Source organism: Acipenser ruthenus, chromosome 16 (assembly GCF_902713425.1).
Source record: "Acipenser ruthenus chromosome 16, fAciRut3.2 maternal haplotype, whole genome shotgun sequence".
Taxonomy (NCBI): Eukaryota; Metazoa; Chordata; class Actinopteri; order Acipenseriformes; family Acipenseridae; genus Acipenser; species Acipenser ruthenus.
The window spans coordinates 17,993,066-18,018,917 of record NC_081204.1 but is presented as its reverse complement, the minus strand read 5'-3'; the positions used below and the strand labels follow the sequence as shown (position 1 = coordinate 18,018,917).

Genomic DNA, 25,852 nt, shown 5'->3' with positions numbered 1-25,852 from the left:
ACACTGATAAGAATGGTAAAGCAGGATATCAAAGAGGGTGAATCATTGGAAAGGCACAGTGTGAACATGGCAGGATATGAAAAGCATCCTCGTTTTCACCGAGTTTTAGGCTTCTTTCAAGGATCAGCAGGTGACAGCAGAGCATTGTTAAATGATCACTCAGACAGACATGCTATTACTTAAGAGAAAAACCCATGCAAACTAAAGGGGCTATTCTGTAGGGGGATGGTTTCATGATAGAAACATGTCACATCACATGCATCACAGGAAAGCCTTTTATTGCAAAAGTGTCAACCTTTCCTCATTTACATCTGAAGAGAAAACACTGAAACCACAGTTAAAGACTAGAAATCAATATCATTCATTTTTAGAGTAATATAGTTGTGTTCTCTTAGGGGAAATAGATGCACTTCTACAGTATTATATATATCCAAAAAACAGAAATACCAATGGAGACCTCTGAACCGGTACAAATATAACACTATATAACAGAAACATACCAAAACCAAGAAATCCAAATATACTACAATATATATTTATATAAAAAAATGTAATCATACACTGTACAACTGAAGACATAAATGGAGTATTTAGATTTCAGATCCTTAAGTTTCGAATGATACAGGATAGTTTATAAAATGTTATGCCATGCACAGAGCTCCACTAAAATACAGTAAAAATAATTTTTTTGCTGAAGTACCCATACCATTGCTGTCATTTCAGCATCAAAAACCAGGATGGGGACAAATCCATACTTGGCCTCTATATTAACCAGACCTCGTCCCCCTCCTCCTCTTCTTCACTGTCCCCTTTTTGGTGACTCAGTTGCTGACTGGTGTGAGTTGAAGCTGCGGCGGCACTGAGTGTAGCACTGCACTACCAGGGCCAGCAGGCTCAGCGCAATGACCAGTACGATGAAGAAGACCGAGGCGGCCCGCACGCTGTAGCCATGACCTTTCAGCTCGCAGGGGTCTCAGTGGGGATTAGGTTGGTCAAGTTCAGCGTGTAGCCCAGCATCCAGCCGATATCGGTGTCATCGGCCTGAAAGAGAGGAGGGCTCGAGTGAACGAGGGGAACACGTAGCACCAGTTATTTTGCAGCCCTGCGGAAGGAGATGCAACAAAAGAGAGTAAGATAACATTAGAACGATCTTCAGCTGGTTCAAGTCTGAAGAAGAAAAGCTGCTGCTGTTTCGCTTGCAGTTTATTAGTTTGTTGGCGCGAGGTTTGATCGCTGCATGGACTGAAACTCCCTCACCCTCACCTTCTTCTCAAAGACGATCTTGTTCCATGATTGGTTGTCAAACTTGTAGGCATCAGCCAGTAGAGTGGTGATGTAATAGCTGGTGGCGCAGTACTCTCTGATTATTCTCCTTCTCTGTGGGGAAAGTCTGTCTTCAGCTGCAGCAAAAACACAGATGCAGCACTTTCAGCACAGGGTGGTTATGGATCAAACAACTCAGCTGGACGATAACCAGAAGAACAGCTTGCAAATGTTTTATCAGCTAAAGGTTTTATGGAACAGATATCCAACTGTATATAAGAACCCTATCCTTCAGCCATGCAATAGCCTTGATGCTGAGGTTTGGATTATTTCTGAAGTGTGATTCTGCAGTGAGTCCCTGCCCCACCCCACCCCACCCCACCCCCGATTACGCACACTGCTCCAGTCTCTCTTGCAGAATTCTTCAGTGGTTTTCTTCGTAACATCCAGAGAGGACCGTGGAGGCAGCTTAAGAAAGTCAAACGTGTAGAAAAACGCAGAGAAGGCCTGAAGAGAAACAACAATAACAACAATTCATATCCGAGTCACCTCTTGGGGACGTGCCCCCACCTTGTTATTTTGCTATCTAAATTGCACATCAAACAAAGTCATTGTCGGGAGACTAACTGGTATGAAAGCTGTAAAAACAGCAGCCCAGGGATGCCAGAGAATTACAAAGAAGTATTAAATTATATCAATTTAACAAGACCTGCAATTATAATGTATCAAAGTGGAGTAATTGATCACTATAATAAAATAATGTATTGATTTATCGCACAGTATGCATTTTATATGTGTTTAACCTGTATGTGCACTACAGTGCATGTTGTAAAATCGTATCCATGGCATCTTCATAACCGCATCCATCACAGCAAGCCCTTCACGCATTTGAAATTGAACGCTGACAATCCAGCTCCAAAGCTGGAGCGGCTAGTGTGCTCGGAGCCCTCCGACAGGATTCTCCTCGAAGTTTTCCGAACGACAAAGAGCACTCCGAGAGTTTACGAACGGCCAGAGTGCACTCTGACAATCTCAGACTGATTTTACAAACGCACCCCTAAGAGGTTGTTCTTGTGTCCAATCGTTTGTGCGTTCTGAATTGGACATTTTTTGACTGAAAAAATACTAAACACCTTAAAAAAGTGCTTGTTTAGGTAACTGCATCGCATGACAAGAAAAAAAAAAAAAAAAAAAAAAAAAAAAAACAGCTGCATGAGGATTATACGAGAATGGAGAAGGAGTAAGTACATGTGAACGTGTGGGATGCAGTGTGTAGTGAAAGGGTGATGCAGGTGCTCCAGACAAGGACAAACACAAAGTTCACGGTTCAAGTTCCTTTTTATTTCTTGACCAAATATTAAATAATAAAGCTGGCTCTACCCAGCAATGGGTACCGACAGCGTCAAAACAAGGGGTTGCAGTCCCGAAATAATAATCACAAAACCCACAAACACCTCTCCGGACAGTGCGTGCTCTTAGTGCAGGTGCGGTGCTAGAAACAGTGATACTTGGTTAAGTGCAGGTGAGGTGAAGTCCGGGTGAATCGCTGGCCCCGGGCTGCAGCTCCCAGATCCGTGCTTAATTATTCTGGCAATGACAAAAGACACACGGTTGCAAAACAAACACAAAACACTTACCTCTCGCTCCAAACAGTTCTCGTTTCCTCCCATCAACCACCGTCCCCCTAAAGTACCCTCAGCATCGCCCCCTCCGATAGCTAGTTCAATCACGTCTCCTCCAATTCATGAATGAAACTGTTGAATGAAACTGGTACCGTGACGCCATCCCATTCCTGAATGGTCGGCTTCCGACTGCCCCCGGAATAAACTGCCGAAACATTCAGTACGGGGCACGCAGTTTTTGCTGTACAGTGCTGTCACAGGTCGAGAGGGAGATTGTTGATTCAGATTCATTCGCTGTTTGTCACAGTACATTATAACATTTATTGTAATTAGTACAATATTTAGGTTTAATATCCTATTTTTGGCTCGTCTCTTTTTATAAACGCCTGGGTTATGGGCTTTAATACATGCTCTTGTGTGCTTGGTGCGTATGTAAGTGTGTCAAAATACAATGATTTGTCTTTAGAAAAAAACTTTTTTCTAAAATCAAAATTGACATAACATGAAAACCCATAACAGCATACTGTACAGTAGTATGTCAGTAAAATTAGATTTTAGTCCTGGTTAGCTGTATCAAGTTCCCAGTATGCCCATGTGTAGCGATATAACTCCAAATAAATAACAGGTTCTTTAAAAATCAAGACAGCACAGTGTGTACAACAAGGTATAAAAACAACAAGATTTTTTTTAAACAAAATATCACAGCTTTTACCTATAGCAGCAGATTTGATAGCAACACCCTTTAAACTATAGCAGCAGATTTGACCAAGAGCGATCCCATCAAACCCTAAGCACTAGGATACTTTGAACTACGTCATGTCACACCAACACTTCTAAATAAAAATAATTCACAACACAATAACACTTAAATAACAGCCTTCAAAACAAATAGTGGTTTCCACCAACACAATTCCAAACAAAACAAACTTTAAATAACACACTAAAAAAAAAAACAACTAATCAGTGATGTTCAAAGAAAAACAGAAAACGTCATGCAACCTAAAAAATGCCTAATGCTTAAACACTCCAATAGCCGCTATTTTAGTTAATACACAAGTTGATAAAGTGCAGGTGTGCAATCAACAGTTAACAGGCCTTTTATAACTATACATTGTAAACACATACACCATTACAGTTAGGGTGATCAGGACAAAGACGCTACTCTAAAAGTCTAAAACAACCAATAACACAGAAAAAAAAAAGTTTGTATGCAGCGCTCAGAATTACATCGAAATTCACAGGATCATAATTACCAACTCAGAATACAGACAATGCACATTCTCTTTTATAAATCAACCCCATACAATTGCGACCGACGGGGGATACTTCACTGAAACCTCTCCAATATAGAGCAGACCAAACTATTCAACATGAATAGTAGGAGTTTACCATTAACTTCTAGCGCTTCAGCCAATTCACAGCGCCTCAGTATTACACTTGAAAAGTTACAATCCTTAACAAACAGTAGTTCCCCGACCCGTGCTCTCAGCTCACAAATCTCTCAAACCCGGTCGCTCTCTCGCTGATTAACCCCACCTGTTTTTATACAGCTGGCCCCCATTACGAATTATCACTGCAATTACTATTGAGACCAGTAGTCTCCCTGGGGTTTAAAGGGACAGTGCAACAGTAAAAATAATAAAAATCACACAATAAAACTCAATCTTATTACATTAAAAAAAATAAACAATACATCCATTGTACATCCGTTACACATGTGTAACCCTGTCTACTTAGTTTTGGTTTGAAGGCAACAGAAGAAGTAGACTTTTGCATATTGCCTGTTTTGTTTAGTTGGGATAATTTAAAAAAAAAATCTGCTTAATTATTGCGCAGTGTGTGTCTGTTTCAGTAGATTGTCTGCATATTTGTTTTCTGTTTGTAACGAATACGTGCAACTGTTAAAATAGAACCTGCTCATGATACACTCTGCAACATACATGTCAGTCTTGGCTACTTTGCTGTGCTCCCAAAACTGAGTGTCCCCGGATTTTGTTTACAAAATATGGTCACCTTACATTTTTTACTTTTCCAGATAACACACGGGCATAAGCACACAAACCCTTAATTAGAAAAAAAACAGCCTTACAGATATGTTACATCTTAACTTTTTGACGCACTGTATATTTAAAATGCATGGTTTCAGGGCAGCATGTTAACATTTTCAAAAATCACATGATTTACATCACATAAGGAGTTGTGGCTTGTGGGTGCAGGAGTCAAAGTTAAGTTCAAATTTGATTCTGAAAGTGGTCCAGTGAATGCTCAGAATGCATCTGAGATCATGTGGAACCCCATAGTTTTTGGGGGGAGCCTAGGCGGCTCCCAAACCCCTGTTGGTTTCAGTCAAAATGACACTTTCACCTATGTGTAGGCTACTTGGCAGGTGTAAGTGGAATTTTTAATGCATGAGCAAACTTAATCAAAGTAAATAATATTAATTTGAATCAATAAAATATAATTAAAACGTCCTCATACTACTGTTAGTTCTGCAGACGTCAGGGACAATGCCAAGCAATGAAGAACAGAAAGTTTGACAAAAAAATAAGCAGGCCCACCTTACTGACATCTGTAAGTACTCTTTTACTTACAGCATTATTCACAGTATGTGTTTAGAAGTACATTGATATACTTTTCTCCGTTGGGGATTGTGGCGGAGTATCCCGCCCCTATGTATTATTATTTGTATTTTTGTTTGCGGCACGGATAAAAACGCTGCGTCTTTTATTATTTATATTTAAAAACCCCGTGAGGATGCATGACTGATCAGCTACTGATTATTTAACTGGCTGACAGTCATGCATCCTTACCAAACGCGTGCAGACTGTGGCCGAGGGGTAATAAGATAATTAACAGCTAGTTAACCCCTCGGCCAGAGTATAAGAACCTGCAGCTGCCCATGTTGCAGGGTGGAGTGTACAGAGGAGAGTACGGGGAGAGAGTTAGAGCGAGAGCGAGAGCGAGGAAAAATAACATTTAAAAAAACGACTGCTAAACAGTCTTTGTTTATTCGTTTGGCCCTCGTGCCCTTTGGTTTCTGTTTTGTTTGTTTAAATCTTTTGTTTTGTTTTGTTTATTAATAAATTCAGCTGAGTTCCAATAGCATTCAGCTTCACCCGCCCATCCATTGTTTTGGTTTCAGTTAATTCCTGGTCCGTGACGTCACCACTGCGAGCCAGCCTGTCACAGGGATCCATGATTAATGTTGCATTTAAAAAAGGGTCCATCAACAAACAAAGTTTGAGAACCCCTGCACTAAGGGACGGAGACTGCGCTGCTAAAACAAAACTTCCAAATGAAATGAATAGAAACTGCAACACAGGGCCGACACAGGCCCACAGCATTGAGATAGTGACCCTCAACACCGCAGAGCAAGATCTGAGTGACCAGACCCGTGCCGTTCTCCTTGTACACCAAGAGGGAGGTGTGAGTCAAACCCGCGTCAAACAACATGCCGTACTGCCGGGGACAGAGAGGAATGGGTTAGCAGCGCGAATAGCAGCTGCAGCTGACCCAGTCTCCCCTGGACTGCAATCCTGGCATGGGGGGGAGGGGGGTTCATGTAGCGGCCCCAGGGGACCAGGAGACAGACCCTGGTTATCAACATTAATTTAATTGATTATTTTAAATGACCAATTCAGTGGGTTTAACGACTACGCCAATTTAAAGCTAGTATAACTCCAAATAAATAACAGGTTATTCTAAAAATCAAGGAAGGCAAGTGTATAAAGTGAGGGCGGCACCAAGGTAAAAAGTAACAAGACATTTTATTGGTACAGAGTTAAACATTAAAATATAGCAGCAGGTAGCAATGATCCACAAGAGACATTCATTAAGGCTCAAAGTATTACAACGCTTTTCATACAAACACTTCTAAGTGCTCAAGAAAATTGAGATTTCCACAAGAAACATTTAAAGATGAATACAACCTTATATACTTCAAAATAACACACTTCAAAATTAGCAGGAAGCAGCGATCTTCACAGAAACAATACAAACATCAATACAGCACCATGCAACTCCAAATGCAACACTTCAAAATAGTTGTGACAAAGGTTTCATAGAAAAAAAAAAACAGCCTAACCCTAAAACACCATATAACTTTAAATTCTTAATTGTAAACACTGCAGTAGACACTTATCTATGGTGGCCCGGAAGGGCAGGGTGAACATTTAAAAAAACATGGTGAGCAAAAAAATGTGAGCCGGAAAATAAAAACGATAATGACTTCCGGCACACATTTCTATTTCCGGCACACATTTTATTGTGTTCGCACACTCGTTTTTAAGTTTCACCACTATTCTCGTAAATGTTGCACACTACTTTTTTACTTTTGCACACCACTTTTTAAAAATGTTTTTTCACAAGGGAATTTGTGTTTTTTGATGTACCGTATAAATAATCAAATCAATATATTGCACCTAGATTCAAACAAACTACCACTTTGAAAATGTAAGCTTAACTTAGGACGGCAATGATTATGGAGAAGTACTGTATCAAGTTACAAAAACCTCTAGTTTCCAAACTAACTGGGACCAGGTTGTGTTCGGATCGTGGAATTATTCAGATTATAGAATAGCAATTATTAAGAGGAAATTCTGAAGATAAATACATAACTACATAAGAACATGCAGCTACAGTTATACCGTTTTGTAAAAAAACTACACTTTTATAACCCTTAAATACAGCAAATGTTATTTCTACAAAAGAACTAATCAGGGAACACAAAACAGAAATATGATACAGCGAGTACACAACAAACTCCCATTATTATCCTTGTATGTGGACAGCCTTGAGTGCGCAGCATCAGCTGATCATACGCAAAACTAAGGCTGTGTCCCAAATCACAAAGTGTACTGCACTATTTTGTCCGTCAACCATTTTGTTTAGTGTCGCAATGCTTAGGGAGCACCTGAAGTGCACTGCGATGCACCCTAAAAAAACCCTCTTCTGTAAGTGTGCAAGCCATGTACACTTGTGTCAAATAATAACCCAGGATGTATTGCTTTATTTTCTCATTTCCGTTAGAAAAAGATTTTAGAATTGCGTTAATATTTTGATTTTAAGAAACTAAGAAAGTATTTTTTGTTTATAAATGTGACATATGTCATCTTATTTGTCAGGCCAGCGGACTTTGTTATGTGTATATTATATACGTGTAGCTTTTAATCTGCTCCTCCTGTGTAAACAAATTACAAAAATTAGAAGTATATTGCAGACAGTGTTTTTTTTGTTGTTTAAAAATGTAACGTTTGTCATCTAATCCAGAGGTTCCCAATCTGTGGGCCACAGCCCCTGTTGGTCCGCCAGCACAACTTCATTCTCAGGCAGCAAAGTGAAGGTATGACTGGAAAGATTGTGACCTCCCCTACAATGTGATCAGGAAGACTTCACCGTCAAACAGATTGGTGTAAGGCCAGAGCAGCGAAACGCACAGCTACTCGATCCGAGCTGTTTTGAAATGTGAAGTACTCGACACATTGCGATGGGGATATCTCAGCGCTGAAATGGTGAATTCAGAAAATTAATTTGCTGTTTGACGGTAGGAAAACAACATTTTTGATATTGAGTCAGCTTTTCTTGCTCTTTTGCTTTTGTAATTATATTACAGATGATTTATGATATATGATGTGTAATTGCAGTACCATGTTCTGCCCGCGGGACAGGGCGGCGTAAGCGGTTAATGACTAGGCATGCCTTGGCTTGTGATATCAAGTAACGAGATGGAATGAGCCAATTGTGGGAGAATATTTTGACAATGCACCTGAGGCGATCCATTGCAGAAACTACAGCACCCTAGTGTTGCCACTGCAAGTAAGACTCTGGGTTAGTCTTCAGAATAAGGTTATGTTCAAAACAATTTATCTACTACTGATGCTAAGATGTGTTTGCACTCTATGATTTTATCCCATATGTCCTACTGCATAACTGTATGGTCACAGGCTTGGTCAACTATGTTAAAACCACTTCACTCTTTATACAAACAAAGTTTGAAAGTTCTAGATAAAAAGCCAGTAAAATATCATCACTGTCACATTCTTAAAAAATATAACTTTTTTGCCTTTTAATTTTATACATTTTTCCAATGCATGTCTGATTTTTAAGTCTCTACATGAACTGGCCCCTCAGCCCCTAAGGGAATTTGTTCAGCCCTGCTCTGTAAAAGCTGTTAGAGTCACTCGTTCAATCATAAGAGGAGACTGTATAGTGTCTCGATGTCGCTGTAAATTTGCACAAACAGCTTTCTCAATTAAGGGTGCCATGTTCTGGAATACGCTACCGGACTTCATGAAAAGTATATCAGAATACAAGAGCTTTTTAACATAACTGAAAACATGGTTAAAACAGGACTAGCTTGTGACCATGTCTAGTCCCAATCCATTTGTTTTATTGTATTTTATTGTTTGTAATTGTTTTTTATTGTTATTTTAGGATTCTTAGTTGTGTTTTATTGTCGTTTTGTTAGCTCCCCTCCCTGTTTGATTTCTTTGTTGTGTTTTATTGTTATTGTTGTTTTGTTTGTTTTATTTAGTTTTGGGAATACCGATGTAAATGAGCTTCGGTTAAATCGGGTGTGCAATGCATCGCTTGTTTAATCAACAATGTTTTTAATTGTACGTTTTCCCAACCAAATAAATAAATAAATAAATAAATAAATAAATGAATGAATGTTCACTGCAGAGCAAATCATTTGATAAGCTATCCTTACCGCTTGCATAGGAATAGCAGCACGGGTGCTCATATAAGAGTTGAGTTTATTTATTTGTGTGGCATTAAAGAGTATACACTTAGTTTTCAAGACCACAGATCATTTCTTTTGAGATTTTGTATTTCTTTCTGCAGTAGAAGTAGGGGAGATGGGGGCTGTTCTTTTGTTTTGCTTTGTTTCGAAACAACTGAAATCCTGTTGGAATCCAGGAGGAGGACTGCTGGACAGGATAAGGGCTGGCTTCTCATTACCTCACTGTCATTTTCCAATTAGCACAAATAAACGGGAGAGCGATACGTCCCCCCCCCACCCCCCGTCCCCCCCCCCGGCTTCATTTCAAACCACCGTGCCATGCTATGGCTCCTTTTGTGATGAAATGTATTCTTAGTTCTCCACTCCTAGCTACCAAACACTACCTCCCCCTCGAGCCCCAAGCCAGGATCCCTTTAAAGACGAACACAGGAACAGAGTTCCAGTGGCTTCAGCGTGACTCCACAGCCGTTCTTGACCAGAACTTAACAACCATGTCTCAACCAGAATTTCAAAGCCCTTGGCATGATTCAAAAGTCGTGTTGAGCTCTGCCTCAGTGCCTTGTCTCTTGGTCACAGACAGGGTTCACACGTCTGTTTGTAAATCAGATAGCAATCTGTACTACTGACTCTCCTACCCTAGCACTCTGTACCATTGTACCACATGCCTGAAAGAAATATTAATAATTATTCAAGATTTCCCACGAGAAGACTTTGTCATTCCTTCTGTGTTTTATTCTTTTATTACTACCACTATGTGGGCAGCAGTGTGGAGTAGTGGTTAGGGCTCTGAACTCTTGGCCGGAGGGTCGTGGGTTCAATCCCAGGTGGGGGACACTGCTGCTGTACCCTTGAGCAAGGTACTTTACCTAGATTGCTCTAGTAAAAACCCAACTGTATAAATGGGTAATTGTATGTAAAAATAATGTGATATCTTGTAACAATTGTAAGTCGCCCTGGATAAGGGTGTCAGCTAAGAAATAAATAATAATTATAACTACACTCTCAAAGTGAAAGATCTCAGCTTCATACATTTTGTTCCACTTCAGACAGATAGCATGTTGCAATCTGCACATGAGGAACATGTTAGACTGGTCCAGCCCAGCACCCAAACCTAAGCAATCTGTGAAATGAACAAAGTGAACGCAATTTTCACTTTTGAGAGATCTCTCTGAGTCACAGAGAGCCAGGAGATTTGCAGACTTTTTAGATTCTGCTTTCGTTCTGAGAAACTCACGTAAAATAGCTGCTGCCCCCTTTTCCCAAACCCTGCTTTCAAATAAAGTCTGCTATTTGTGCTGCTAGACATCAACAGAGTTTTATTAAGAACCTAAGAACATTGACATTTCAGAACTTGGAAATGCACTTTAACTATGTTGCTTACAGTATATGATCCATTAGCACTTATGAGAGGAAAAACAAAACCCCCAAGATTGTTAGGGGAAATAAAACCTCTGGGAATCCATGGCTTCTTCCATCAATTCAGACCACGATCAAAAATAACACCGAGGCAAAGTTTCAGTAAAAGTGTGTGCTTGCAGAGCGTTTTGACTCTGCTGTGTGGGCTGGAAAACGTTGTGAGTAGAATCTGTCAAGTAGCTTGACCCCTCCCCCTTTTGAGTGATTGATTTATGACACTCCGGAAATCCTGTACCTTTTTTGCTTGACAAGAGGATGTCCTGCCTTTTTTGATTGACAGACGGAAGACCTTCCTTGGTGTGAGCTTTCTAAACATTTTTTCACAAAATAGCTTTTGCCTGAACTCAAAGGACCTGAGATAATTGCCGCAAAAGGAACTGTTAAATGCACATCGAAGCCGCCGTCATTAAACTGGCGTAGTCAGAGTTCAACACTCTCTTCTTATACAAAATGTGAAATGTTTTCCGGTATGGTCTGTTTTCGAGCTGAAAATCTAATCTTTCATATTTATAATCAGGGTATTTTCAATTAAGATTTTTTCAGGAGGGGGTGACACGGTCAGGGTTCACAAAATTCTGTGTCAAATCAGTCAGGTACGCAAGATTAACCCTTTGCGGTCCATTTATTCAGCGCGTGTCAGGCGCGTCAGGTCCAATTTATTTTCACACGCGCAGTTTATTTTAGACGCACTGTTTAAAAGTATTTTTTTTCACAGTAAAACAAGTTTAAAAGGCACTGCATATCAACAGGACACTCGGTACTGCATCTCCAGCCCAGCCCCACCCCTTGTTCACTATATTTTTCAAATATCTCTTAATAATAGTAAATACAGATAAATCATCTCTTGATCACTCGTTTTATCACCACACTCCTCAATAATGCGATCCAAGTTGTTATTTTATTACTATAACATCTAAAAAAAGCTCTGCCAATGTCTGTGATATTCTTTGAGCGCTGGATGCAGAAGCAGCTATCTTGTTTGTTTATGTCTGTGTTATCTATGTGGTGTCGGATCTATCAGTATTCATGAGATATGCCCCTTTTTTCGGCTTCTCTCAGCTCCTATCGGTCTCACCCGGCCATTGAATGGTTTTCTCGGCTTTTTCCAGAGAAAAAATGACTAGAGACCTGTTTTTTGCATCTTTTTGATGACCAGAAAGGGAAAATTGCGATGTCGGACAAGGTCCGACATAGGACCACAAAGGGTTAATGGTTTGAGAGTTTTCATAAATAAAGGTAATACCCTTCATTTTCAGACATGTTTTCACGATCTTTTGATTTAAAACTGTACGCTTAAGGCCCTCCCGAAACAAATTCTGAAATGTAATCGCCTGGTTTAAGCTCACTGGTCAGTTCTCCTAGATAGTCTCCTAGCGAATGGTTCCAATCCCTGGGTTTACTTGTGAACCTTTTCAGTATCATGGTAAAGGCATCGTCTCTGTAGACAATCCATTAGATTATACAGCTCTAAACGGGCTGTGACAGGCTGACCGGGGTAAGGAGACTCAGAGACAGGAAGTGCAGGCAAAATAAAGACTTTAATTAACAAAACAAAGAAACAAACAAAAGGGCACGATGGCCAAACAAAATGACACAAACACAAAACACTAACTACACAAAAACACAAACTTTCTCTCCCAAACACTCAGCCTTGCTCTCTCCCAAACACCCACCCTTGCTCTCTCCCAAACACCCAACCACCAAACACACCCAACCACGCCCCTTTTATACAGGTGCCGGGGCTAAGTGAGTAATTGACACCTCATTAGCCCAGGCACATTCCACACATAAACTCATTCACTCACAAATCCACACCCCAAACTCACTCACATTATTGTTATTATTATATATTTCTTAGCAGACACCCTTATCCAGGGTGACTTACAGTCGTAAACAAAAATACATTTCAAGCCTTTGTAAAGGGGGGGGGGGGGTGTGCGTGTCAGAAGTGTATCGCCATTGAACCTGTACCCAACGAAGTACCCAACAAAGCAAAAATGGGATACCTTATAACATTTAGAAAACACATACTGAAAGAAATCTGCAGGCTTGCTAACAAAAGTTGTGGATAAAGGTTTAGTATGTTGCCCACACTTCCCTCACAGTGAATTTAAGGAAATTGCCTTTTGGCAGGATTCACTGTAATGTTCTTAGGGTCTATACCTTCTTTGAGAAGAGAGTCACGGGTGTACTTTTCTTTACTCTCATCATCCACACATTGCTAAGGGCATCCCGAACTCTCTTGTTTGCCTTTCAGGTGAGCGTTGATATACCCTGTAAAGAGAGTATCATAGATCTGAGGGAAACGTCATATTTCATGTATTTTAGGCACCTTATACCCCTTTTCAAGAGCTTTGAATACCTCCACAGAACACCACACACCTGTTAAAGATCTTTCATCATCATTATGGGTGCAAGGCCCGGTCTGATTTATGTACGACAGAGGGTAAAAATGAGTTTACCGTAGATTCTGGAGGGGAGCACTGGAAAATACAACCCTCTAGGAGGTAGCATGGTTATTTTAAATTAACCAAAATAATTACTCCTCAAAGTCCTGGTAAATTATGTTTGGGTGTTCAATGGGATATGTCTTGGTCTTGTTGACAAAGGGGTACAAACTTTTGAAATCATAGTACGCTAGCTTCTCATTTTCTTTAGCCACATAATGCAACGTAATAGCATTTGTGCGTCCTCCAAATAAGGAATCACAAGGGTTCATAAGCTGTGGAAAAACATTTACTCACAAAAGCATGAACCTGAAGATTCTGTTGTTTTTTTTTAAAGCCGTCCATTCATGCTCCCACATCACACTTAGATCTAGTTTGTAGACGTTTTTCAGCATCTTAACTTTCTCGTTAAAATTCTGGAACATCACACCGCATAATTCTTTAGTTAAAAGATTAAAGTCGTTAGAGTCATAACAAACGTTACAGCCATGGGAAAACACACTGCAAATTCATAGGCGATATGAGCACCTTCTACAACTGCATAGCCATCCAAAAAATATTTCCCTATCTGTTTCTCCCCTTTGTTCAGAGCATGTTGAATGTGTGTTTTCAGTTTCAGAAACATACATCAGGTTGATTGTGCCCACCTCAAAGACCAGAATTTTACAGAATCAGATTCCAGCCCACCCCAATCTTCAGGATCTACCAGCGCATATATAGTAACTGTAGATCTTTTAAGTTCAGGGAACAGCCTCTCATTTACCGGGAAGGGGTTTTTAAAGAGGTTCCTACAATTCCCTTTGCCCACTACACGTTCAAACAGAAGGCCCTCCACTTCACTGCACAGTCTAGCCGGACTCATGCAGTTCCTCATCTTCAAAGTCAAAGATCCCTAAGTTGCCAGATCCATGAGGGGTGCAGTAAAGTTTCTATGATAGAAGGCCTTATAATTTGTATGTATTTTTGATGTAATTTTGCTTGTGTTTTTTAATGTACTATTTATTTAATGTATTAAGAAAAGTATAATGTATTTTTTGCTTATGATATCTGTATGACTCAATGTGTATGTCTTTATGCCTGTGTATATTAATAAAACTTTTTTTTTAAATTAAAAGTCACTTTTAGTGTTCAAATGTTATTTATTTTAACATTTATAACTTGTTTTTTAAAAGCTTGGCTGGATTTTACACATTGCAGGTTTACAATATTTTAAACTTAATGTCCATACGAGCATAATGTGTGAATAAGTTTGTATCACTTTGTAAAACTGTAATTTATGCAAATCTTTGTAAACCATTATTTTACTATTGTGCAAACCCTAGGTCCAAATAGACTTAAACACGTCCATTAGGTTCTTGGTCTAGTAAACCATTTGTAAAAATGGGCTTGAAACATGTGTGATCTTTCTAAACGTTAAGTTTCTATATTATTACCATATGTTTGCACAATTAGTTAATCATATTTTTCATGCAGTGTGATAAACGGGAAAGTGCAATGTTTTCTTGATTATTAGTTTCAAGGGCTTTAGGACAAAACAAACAGAATATTGTTTTCTCACTCTGTTCAGCCCTGAATAGATAAATTCCTCTTAACCTTTAAAAAAAGATTGTGACATTTTTACCTGTTTGTCTACATTCCAAATCTGCCCCTGCGTGTTTTTTTTTTTACCAGGGCAGTTTCCTTGTGATCAAGAGATGTAAACAGATTTTCACTGGAAGCCAAGTGTTCCAGTTTATGTCAGAATTCTGTATATGTGCTTCCGTGTCTCTATGTGTGGGAGGCTATTTGCATGTTACACAAAGTATAGTGTGTATAACATAACATCTGACCAGCCCATTGTTCTTAAATCAGAAGATAAAGGTGGGGTAGAGCTACTCAGAATGAAGATGATTATACAGTGCCTATAGGTAGTATTCACCTCCCTTGGACTTTTTCACATTTTGTTGTGTTACAACCTGAAATCTTGATGCATTTAAATGGGATTTTTTTCTTCTGATCTGCACAACCTACTCCACACATTCAATGTGGGAAAAAATGGGGGGAGGGGGGTGAAAAAACAAATCAATTAAAAATAAAAACTTGAAAAGTCTTCATTAGATAAGTATTCACCCCCTTTGCTATGACACACCTAAATAAGCTCAGGTGCAACCAATTGCCTTCAGAACTCACACAATAAGTTGAATGGAGTCCATCTGTGTGCAATAAAGTGATTCACATGATTTCAGATTAAAACCGCCTGTCTCTGTAAGGTCCCACAGTTGGGTTGTGCATTCAAAGCAAAAATACTACCTTGAAGACCAAGGAGCTTTCAAAACAACTTCAGGATAAAGTTGTGGCAAGGCACAGATCAGGGGAGGGGTATAAAAAGATTATTAAAAGATTCAAGATTGAATATCCCTTGGAGCACAGTCAAGTCGATCATTAAGAAGTGGAAGGTATACGGCACCACTCAGAATCTGCTTAGAGCAGGCCGTCCTCCCAAACTGAGCAGCTGGATAAGAAGGGCATTGGTCAGAGAAGCCAGCAAGAGGCCAATGACAACTCTGAAAGACCTACAGCGTTCCATGTCTGAGATGGGAGAAACTGTCAATATGTCAACAATAGCTCAGGTACTCCACAAATCTGGCCTGTATGGAAGAGTGGCAAGAAGGAAGCCATTTCTGAAAAAAGCCCATGTAAAATCCCGCTTGGAATTTGCAAAAAGTCATGTGGCAAAAGATTCTGTGGTCTGATGAAACAAAAATTGAACTATTTGGCCTAAATGCAAAGCGTTGTGTCTGGCGCAAACCCAACATAGGACATCACCCAGGTAACACCATCCCTACTGTGAAGCATGGTGGTGGCAGCATCACAATATGGGGATGCTTTGCATTGGCAGGGACTGGGAAGCTTGTCAGGGTAAAGGGCAAAATGGATGGAGCTAAATACAGGCAAATCCTTGAGGAAAACCTGCTTCAGTCTGCAAAAAACCTAAGACTGCGACGGAGACTATATTACTCTAAAAATGAATAATATTGATTTCTAGTCTTTAACTGTGGTTTCAGTGTTTTCTCTTCAGATGTAAATGAGGAAAGGTTGACACTTTTGCAATAAAAGGCTTTCCTGTGATGCATGTGATGTGACATTTTTCTATCATGAAACCATCCCCCTGCAGAATAGCCCCTTTAGTTTGCATGGGTTTTTCTCTTAAGTAATAGCATGTCTGTCTGAGTGCTCATTTAACAATGCTCTGCTGTCACCTGCTGATCCTTGAAAGAAGCCTAAAACTCGGTGAAAACGAGGATGCTTTTCATATCCTGCCATGTTCACACTGTGCCTTTCCAATGATTCACCCTCTTTGATATCCTGCTTTACCATTCTTATCAGTGTGTTACCATGCTAACCAATTCCTTTCTCTGCCATGCACTGCACTACACATTGCACACTTTAACTCCAGGGTGTTATTATAATAATAATCTTTATTAATAAAGACAAATGATCACAAAGCGCTTAACAAAAGTAAGGAAACAGATAAAATAGCATCTAATATACCCAAACTGTTAAAAGCTCTGGTATTTCATCTTTCAAGTTTATTCACAATTTTCTTTTTTTTAAAGTCAGTTTTGTGTCATTCTTCCTCACATTTGGAAACTCTGTAATAAAAATCTATCTATATAACAACAAACAAACTATCCAAAACACAGTAGAATGACAGAAAATAAAATTATAAAAACAATAGAAAAGTTAAACAGTAGTTCCTCTACATGGATTCCCACCATACCTTCCTGAAATATAATGCAGTACTTAAACAAAAAACAAACCAAAAATAAAAAAACCCAAACAACCTGTTAAAAGTAATAACATATAAGAACATACATAAGAAGGTTTACAAACCAAACCAGGTAACTACAGACCAATAAGCCAGACTTCTATTATATGTAAACTTATGGAAACTATAATAAGATCCAAAATTGAAAATTTGACCTTGGCTGCTGCAACAGTATTTGCCACTGCTCCTATTTTTGTGTCATCTGCAAATTTAACAAGTTTGCTTACTATACCAGAATCTAAATCATTAATGTAGATTAGGAATAGCAGAGGACCTAGTACTGATCCCTGTGGTACACCACTGGTTACCTCGCTCCATTTTGAGGTTTCTCCTCTAATCAGTACTTTCTGTTTTCTACATGTTAACCACTCCCTAATCCATGTGCATGCATTTCTTTGAATCCCTACTGCGTTCAGTTTGAGAATTAATCTTTTATGCAGTACTTTGTCAAAAGCTTTCTGGAAATCTAAATAAACCATGTCTTATGCTTTGCAATTATCCATTGTCGATGTTGCATCCACAAAATAATCAAGCAGGTTAGTTAGACACGATCTCCCTTTCCTAAAACCACGCTGACTGTCTCCCAGGATATTGTTACCATATAAGTAATTTTCCATTTTGGATCTTATTATAGTTTCCATAAGTTCACATATAATAGAGGTCAGGCTTATTGGTATGTAGTTACCTGGTTCGGTTTTGTCTTCCCTTTTTGTGGATCAGTATTACGTTTGCTATTTTCCAGTCTGTCGGTACAACCCCCGTGTCAAGAGATTGTTGCATGATCTTTTTTAGCGGTTTGTAAATAACTTCTTTCATTTCTTTGACTACTATTGGGAGGATCTCATCTGGCCCAAGGGATTTGTTTATTTTAAGAGCTGTGTTATTATATGTTCTATAATATATGTTATATTATATGTTATATAATATAACATATATAACAAAAATAACTGGACTGCGGATAAACTCTGGTCAGGAGGGAGCTATACTTTGTGGTGGCAAAATAAGTTGAGGAGTTAAGGAAGTTAATAAATCCACCCCATATCTCTTCAAAGAGCCAGTTCCTTTTGCAAATCCTACAGTATTTTTTTTCACAAAGGACAGATGACTAAATATTCCCAAACCACATAGATATATTTGGGGAGTTATCATTTTTCCAACAAAGGGCAATACATTTATCAGCTGTTATTAGTGCCATCTTAATAAATCAAACATCCCCAATGCCCATATTTGTCACTAAAGACATATCGCCAAGACATATCAGGCATGGCTCAGGTGGTACAATGATGTTTGTTATCTGAGAAACTGTTTGAAATATTGTTCTGGATTGTAATATATCCTGCGGATCAGACTGAATTGCAATAATCAATGATGCTTTTCTTTCTTAACAATCTCTCACGACTGATGCAGCTGTCTTCCATTTCATTAATTCTGCTTTCAGCCTCTTCTACTATTTGAAGGCTGGTGTTCACATCTTTACAGAGTTTTCTGAATTCAGCCAAAACTGTCCCCATTTCACTCGCCTCCTTGTTTGGCATGGAATACCATTCTCTCTTGTTTTGTTCTCCAAGCTTTTTTGGTTTTAACTTTTTTTATTTTTAAATTTGGAATTGGCAATTATTTTTACCTATTTTCTCCCAATTTGGAATATCCAATTGTTTTTAAGACCTTGTCTCAGTGCTGCAGCTCCCGTATTGACTTGGGAGAGATGAAGGCAAGCATGCGTGTCCTCTGAAGGGCGTGCTGTCAGCGAGTCCTCCTAATTTTTGGCCAAGTTGTTCATTGTTACAAGTGAAGTAGAGCAATTCATCGATCTATGGTTTGATTGAATTCAGAAGGGGTGAAAGGTCAGCTGGGATCCCATGCCATTCAGGAAGGAAGGCAGCTTCATACTTGAATAATTTCAGGAATGGTGATTCAGGGAGTGTGAAGTTGGAGAGATAAACTGTCTCCCCACCAACAAGGTACCCAGCCCAGTAGCCAAATGTCCCAATAGTCATGATGGTGTGATTGCAGTGAGCAAGAATAACAAAGTCCTTTGCTGGGTTTGATTCATTTCCATCACCAGAGAAATACACATCTCCTTTAGAAGCATCAATGTTCTCTTTGCACCACTCCATGCCATTGCTGGTTACCACAAACACAGGTTCTTGATACTTGTTCCTGAAATAAGACATGGCTTTATCAATGTAGGCCTTATCTGCTATCACTCCCTTCCATGAGTCTCTCATAACATGCACATAGTCCCCCCTTCGCACATGGACTGCAATGAAGGTGACATTTTCCCGACTCCCTTTAATACCTTCCAGGTACCGGTTGGCCTCGTCTTTGAGGAAATCATGGAAGGTGAATTCCCTAAGGATGTCTTCTTTAATATGATGGTAGAAGGTCCAAGAGCAAGGAGTGCCTGTTAGCTTCACATAATCCCCATGAATGTTGTAATACTCATTGGACATCCAGTCATGGAGCCAGTAATGTTTCCATTGTATGTTTGTGTTCATTTTACTATGAAGCACAGGTAAAGTGATCTTGAAGATTGGTGCTAAGTACTCATGCATCTCTGGAAGTATGTATGCTTGGTGATTGTTTTGCTTAGCCAAGGCATACAGAGTTGCATACTCACCCATTTGATTGCCAAGACGGCCAAGTGAGTTTACAGTCCATATCCCTTGATCCTTTCTAATAGTGGTCATTGTTGATTTGGAACTTGATTTTAATTGATCCATCTTCAGGATTTGCTGTTTATTAAATATTTCAATGACTCCATATAAGAAGGACATTATGAAGATACATAGTAGAAACAGTAAGAAAATACATGGTTTCCAATTCATTGGCTTTTCAAGTTTCATTTGTTTTCTTTGGTATCCTAAAAAGAGTAAAAGAAAATGTATGTAAGTGTTTTTGATAAAGAAAACCACCACCCACTTTCCTGTAAATATGCATGTGTGTGTGTTTAGCAGGGATGGGGTTAATCTCCAGCTCTATCCCTGATTGAATGCCCAGCTGCATCCTATTAAAGGGAGGTTTGTTTGGTGTGTAGCAGAGGGATACAGGAGTAGCAGGCTGTGGTGATGGTATGTTGTTTGCATTTGATTGTTTGAACCTTTTTGTTTTGTATTTTGTTTTGAAAGCTTAATTTTGTTAGTGAATAAATATGTGTACGATGTTTCTTTGACAACAGTAGAGAAGCTGGAAGCTTTAATCAGTTCATACATCAGGAGATGGTTGGGAGTGCCACACTGCCTCAGCAGAGTGGGACTTTATGGTAAAGAAATACTGCAACTAACAACTACTGCAACTAAATGACATTAGTAGAGTCACGCGACAAATGCGTAAGGGAGGCAGCACCTGTATTGAAAACTGGAAGAAAGTGGGATGCAAAGAAAACTGTGGAGGATGCAAAGGCTGCCCTTCGAATTGGTGATATCATGGGGCAAGTTCAGCATGGAAGAGGGGGTCTTGGTCTCAGTTCAGCTCTTCCTACATGGCACAAGGCAGCCCCAGCTCAACGGAGGAAGCTGGTAGTCAACGAGATGTTAAAGCAGGAGGAGAGGATGAGGTGTATAAAGGCCATTTCCCAGGCCAAGCAGGGAGAATGGATGAGATGGGAGAGTGTGGAACAACGCAAGATTGGCTGGCAAGACCTATGGTCAATGGAACAGAGCAGGATCAGTTTCCTCATCAGGTCAACATATGATGTTCGCCCATCACCACAGAACCTAAACCTCTGGGTAGGAGAGGATCCCTCATGTCCTTTGTGTTCATCACCTGCAACATTAAGGCACATTTTGACAGGATGTAAGGTGGCTCTTAGCCAAGGACGGTTTATTTGGCGCCAGGACCAGGTGCTGCAATGTTTGGCCTTAGCATTGGAAGACAAGCGTAACATGACCAATAAGTTGCCACCTGTTCCATCAAAACATTACACACAAAAGACAACATTCCTCCACCCAGGAGAGCAACCACCAAGAAAAAGAATTAAAACCAATCCTCGCCCAGGACAACTGGAAGCTGCTAGAGACTGGAAAATGCTGGCAGATGTTGGTCAACGGCTTATTTTTCTACCTGAGATTGCCACCACTAACCTTCGACCAGATATTGTCTTGTGGTCTGGATCAGCATGCCTTGTTCACCTGGTAGAGTAAACAGTGCCATGGGAGGATGCTGTAGATGAGGCGTATGAGAGGAAGAAACTGCGGTATGCTCAACTAGCCACTGAAGCAGAACAGCGAGGATGGAAAGACTGGGTTGTCGAGGATTTGTGGCACACTCTACAACCCGGTTTCTCAGAGACGTCGGATTCAGTGGTCAAGAGTTGTGTCGCACACTGAAGAACTTATCTGAAGCAGCAGAGAGGAGCAGCAACTGGCTGTGGTTGAGACGCAAAGATTCTGGCTGGGGATCTCAAGCACAATAGAAAGAAACGCTGGGTAAGTAAGCTGGGCTAAGTTGAGTGGGGGACGGACGGGGGTGATGCTGGGACGCCAGAATCACCGTCGAGCCCTCTTGAGGTGTCGTGGGCTAGTCGATGAAACACAGAGGATGGAACGTGCCCACTTGAAGACCCCAGAGATGTACCCGATTTAGCTCAATCCAGACGGTTGTCATGCTGATGCGCTAGGGAGACCGCACTGTGGTTTGATCCCCGGAGCCAGCATCGCAGCCGTTGTGTGTGCTGATGCGCTAGGGAGGCAATAAGCTGATCCCTGGAGTCAGCATTACACTTCAGCCATCAACACCAGACAGAAGGATATCTACATCATCATATGGAAGGAAGCACAAATGGATGGAGACACATATGGATCACATTAGTTTACTGTAAAGCTATGTCTTAGTTGGTGCTTATCTTGGTGAGAGCTGAGTTCAAATCAGCATGAAGTTTTAACATCTATTTTTGTGTAATTGAAATCCTTGTGATGGGGATTGGTGGGTGTAGCGCCTGTGGGACCAGACGTGACGACACAGACAGGCAGGACCTGTGCACCAGCAAGGCAGGGCTGGGCAGGGTTTTATTAATTCACAAATAAACTAACAAAAAGAATCCCCGGGAATATCAACTATGATAAGCCCGGGTAGAAAATAAAATAAATAAACAAAACAAACAGGTCTCGCACACTGAAAAGCGCTGTTGTTGCTGCCTGCTCTCTCATGCTGCCAGTGGTCAGGAGGACGAATTACTGCTATCAGCTGTCCTCCTGCCACAGTCCTACTGAACTTAATTGCAAGGTTCTGCCTCCGAGTTTCCATTCTGCCACTGCACCACCTGGCTGGGTTTGCAACCTTTTCACAGTTATCTTATTCTATGTTGGCATCCCTGAATAGATGCACATTGATCCTGAGCTCTGGTGCACAGAGTGGCTGGGTGTGGTACAGTTCTCACTTTAGTGGCTCAGGCGTTGTGTCTCCCCGTTGGTGGTGAAAAATAACAAATGTTATATTTTATTTATTTTCCTTTTTTTACAGTACTTCCTGATAAATGCTCTGCAGCTATTGTGCAGCACTCTTCTTTTTGTAATAATAAATGATCTGGCTAGGAACAGCAAAGCTACATTGTCTTCACTTGAAAGGGACAATATATGGCAAATATTTGTGTCTTCCCCTACTTGTTACGTCTCTAAAGCTGAGGGGCTCTACAATAACACTCATCTATTCTCTTTATTCCATGTGGATTTTGCTTCCCTAGGAATAGTTGGTGGTTTAAATAAAAATTCTGAAAAGAATGCTATATGACGGCTTTGACGGCGTAGCCGAATGTTTTTTTTCGTTTCATTTCGTTTCTCTCTCGCTGCTCTCGCTCCTAACACCCACCTTGAGTGTAGAGAGCTGCAGGCTTTTATGCAGGTGACCATCTCCTGATTAGCAACAAATTAATCACTTAATTTGGGAGATGGCCACCTTCTACACAAGGTTTTTAATTACCGTGGATGGGCTTCTCATCCACACTACCAAACAAAAACAAACATTCGGCTACGCCGTCAAATTTATAAAAGAATAAACCATAACAATAACAAACACGGCGCACACCGTCATATTTTCACAATAACTAAATCATAATAATAATAAACCACAAATACAAAATAATAAACTGCACAGGGGCGGAGGGGAGACCCCGTTCTAAAAATAAACAAATAATAGGAGGGTGTGTGGTCCAGTGGTTAAAGAAAAGGGGCTTGTAATTAGGAGGTCTCCGGTTCAAAGCCCACCTCAGCCACTGACTCATTGTGTGACCCTGAGCAAGTCACTTAACCTCCGTCTTTCGGGCAAGACGTAGTTGTAAGTGACTCTGCTGCTGATGCATAGTTCACACACCCTAGTCTCTGTAAGTCGCCTTGGATAAAGGCGTCTGCTAAATAAACAAATAATAATAATAATACATTTCAACAGCAGGGCTTTCAACCGCCCTGCTACAGGTAGATAGGACTTTTTCTTGTTATTTGTAGTAATTACCCTGTAATGTACTCTGTTTAATTAGTTGTATTCATCAATCTTTTGCAGGTAATGTATTGAACTGTGATTAGATCAGTCTGCAGCATTTAAACTTATTTCAACTTTTTCTTAAAATTGACACCGGCGCAGGATTAGACTACACCAATGTAAATTCAGTGCATTTGAATTTTGGAAGCGATATCTATATATTTAAAAAAAAAAAAAAAAATTCAGCCTAGGTGAGATGACTATGATTTTTTAACATTTCAGTTTGCTCTTTTTGACAAGTTCCAAACTTTTTGAAACCAAGTGTATTTTTAATTAAAAGCAGCCAATTAAGGCCCAGATTAGCGCAGAATCTGTCACTGTTCATAACTTAATTATTATTATTTTATTTCTTAGCCGACTTACAATTGTTACAAGATATCACGTTATTTTTACAAGATATCACGTTATTTTTACATACAATTACCCATGTATACAGTTGGGTTTTTACTAGAGCAATCGAGGTAAAGTACCTTGCTCAAGGGTACAGCAGCAGTGTCCCCCATGTGGGATTGAACCCACGACCCTCCGGTCAAGAGTCCAGAGCCCTAACCACTACTCCACACTGCTGCCCTGTCCAGAGCCCTAACCACTACTCCACACTGCTGCCCTGTCCAGAGCCCTAACCACTACTCCACACTGCTGCCCTGTCCAGAGCCCTAACCACTACTCCACACTGCTGCCCTGTCCAGAGCCCTAACCACTACTCCACACTGCTGTTGTCATCATCAAAAGTTTGCATACCCCAATGTGTGGAAATTTGTACATTTCTGCAATAAGTTATATGTATATACAGTAATTTGACTAATCTTTTTTTAATTTATAGCATTCTTTTCAGATTTTTTATTTAAACAACTATTCCTAGGGAAGCAAAATCCACATGGAATAAAGAGAATAAATTAGTGTTAGCTGCAATAACAGTAATTTATTCTCTGTGTGGTCCAGTGGTTAAAGAAAAGAGCTTGTAACCAGGAGGTCCCCAGTTCAAATCCCACCTCGGCCACTGAGTCATTGTGTGACCCTGAGCAAGTCACTTAACCTCCTTGTGCTCCGTCTTTCGGGTGAGACATAATTGTAAGTGACTCTGCAGCTGATGCATAGTTCACACACCCGAGTCTCTGTAAGTCGCCTTGGATAAAGGCGTCTGCTAAATAAACAAACAATAATATATCTAGTACATCAGAAATAAAAAAAATCCCTTTTGGTTCAGAGGTAGGCAAATGTAGAATCTGACTTCTGACAACTTATCTATGCTTGATCCTCTCCTGGTGAGATTAATGAAGCCTGGTAAATTGGGGTTATTGTTCCATTTTCATGAAATGCCTATCTCGAAAAAAAAGAATGTTTACTCTCTGTGGCACCAATACGCTTCCGTACAAAGACACAACGCGTTGGAAGGTGAGAGAGTCACTCAACTTGCTATAGAACAACACTCATTCTCATGCATTTTAACAAATATATTAATTAACTTTCCAATTAAAATACACCTGCTTCAGAAAAATATTCAAATTAAAGTCTGGTTTGATACTGTATACTCTGTTTTGGTTGGTTAACACCTTCAATCACTATTATAATGAGTTTGCAATGTGCTACAGACTCCAGAAGGGACATTTAGCTTTGTTAGTCCAGTTTTCTTTACCATTTCCTTGTACCTTGGTTACAGACAGCACATTTGCCTAGCAATTTATTTACATCAAAGCCCTTGTGTTTAGCTGAATTCTAAAAAGAGCCTTGCAACTGTTCTAGTTCTTCTCCAGGGCCCTCACACCAACATTCAGTCTGTTTCAGTATAAGTTAAAAAATAATATTTCACACTTAGTAATAATTAAAAAATAAGGTGGCATAGATAAAGGTAAAGGATATCTTGAAATAAAGGTATAAAAGTCAAGATAAAATATAAAAACAACATAAATCAACCCATTAAGCTCCCTTCACATACAGTAAAACATAGCACCAGTTTATTATCAAGAATATGAAATAAATACTTACTGGAGAGTAAAGAGAAAATAGCTGTTGTATATTCTGTTCACGAGAGAGATGTTTTTATTAGCAATTGGTTCAATGGGTGACTGGCAGCCAATATGTA

General features: G+C 39.9%; 1 protein-coding gene across 5 annotated transcripts; it reads right to left on the bottom strand.

Moving 5' to 3' along the window:
• LOC117414309 (galactoside alpha-(1,2)-fucosyltransferase 2-like) lies at positions 1 to 25,852 on the bottom strand. Of its 5 annotated transcripts, none has more exons than XR_009307477.1 (5): positions 25,756 to 25,846; positions 13,207 to 13,317; positions 1,660 to 1,770; positions 1,264 to 1,400; positions 1 to 1,102 (listed from the first exon to the last, which is right to left on the bottom strand). XR_009307477.1 is itself a non-coding variant. In XM_034024106.2 (2 exons), the coding sequence occupies exon 2, from the start codon at positions 20,142 to 20,144 to the stop codon at positions 19,110 to 19,112; it is 1,035 nt and encodes a 344-aa protein (XP_033879997.1). In that variant the 5' UTR covers positions 20,145 to 20,161; positions 25,756 to 25,852; the 3' UTR covers positions 16,929 to 19,109. The 5 variants fall into 5 exon arrangements, 1 of the variants encoding a protein (XP_033879997.1); XR_009307476.1 differs by having other exon boundaries at positions 1 to 1,041; XR_004546182.3 differs by lacking the exon at positions 13,207 to 13,317 and having other exon boundaries at positions 1 to 1,041.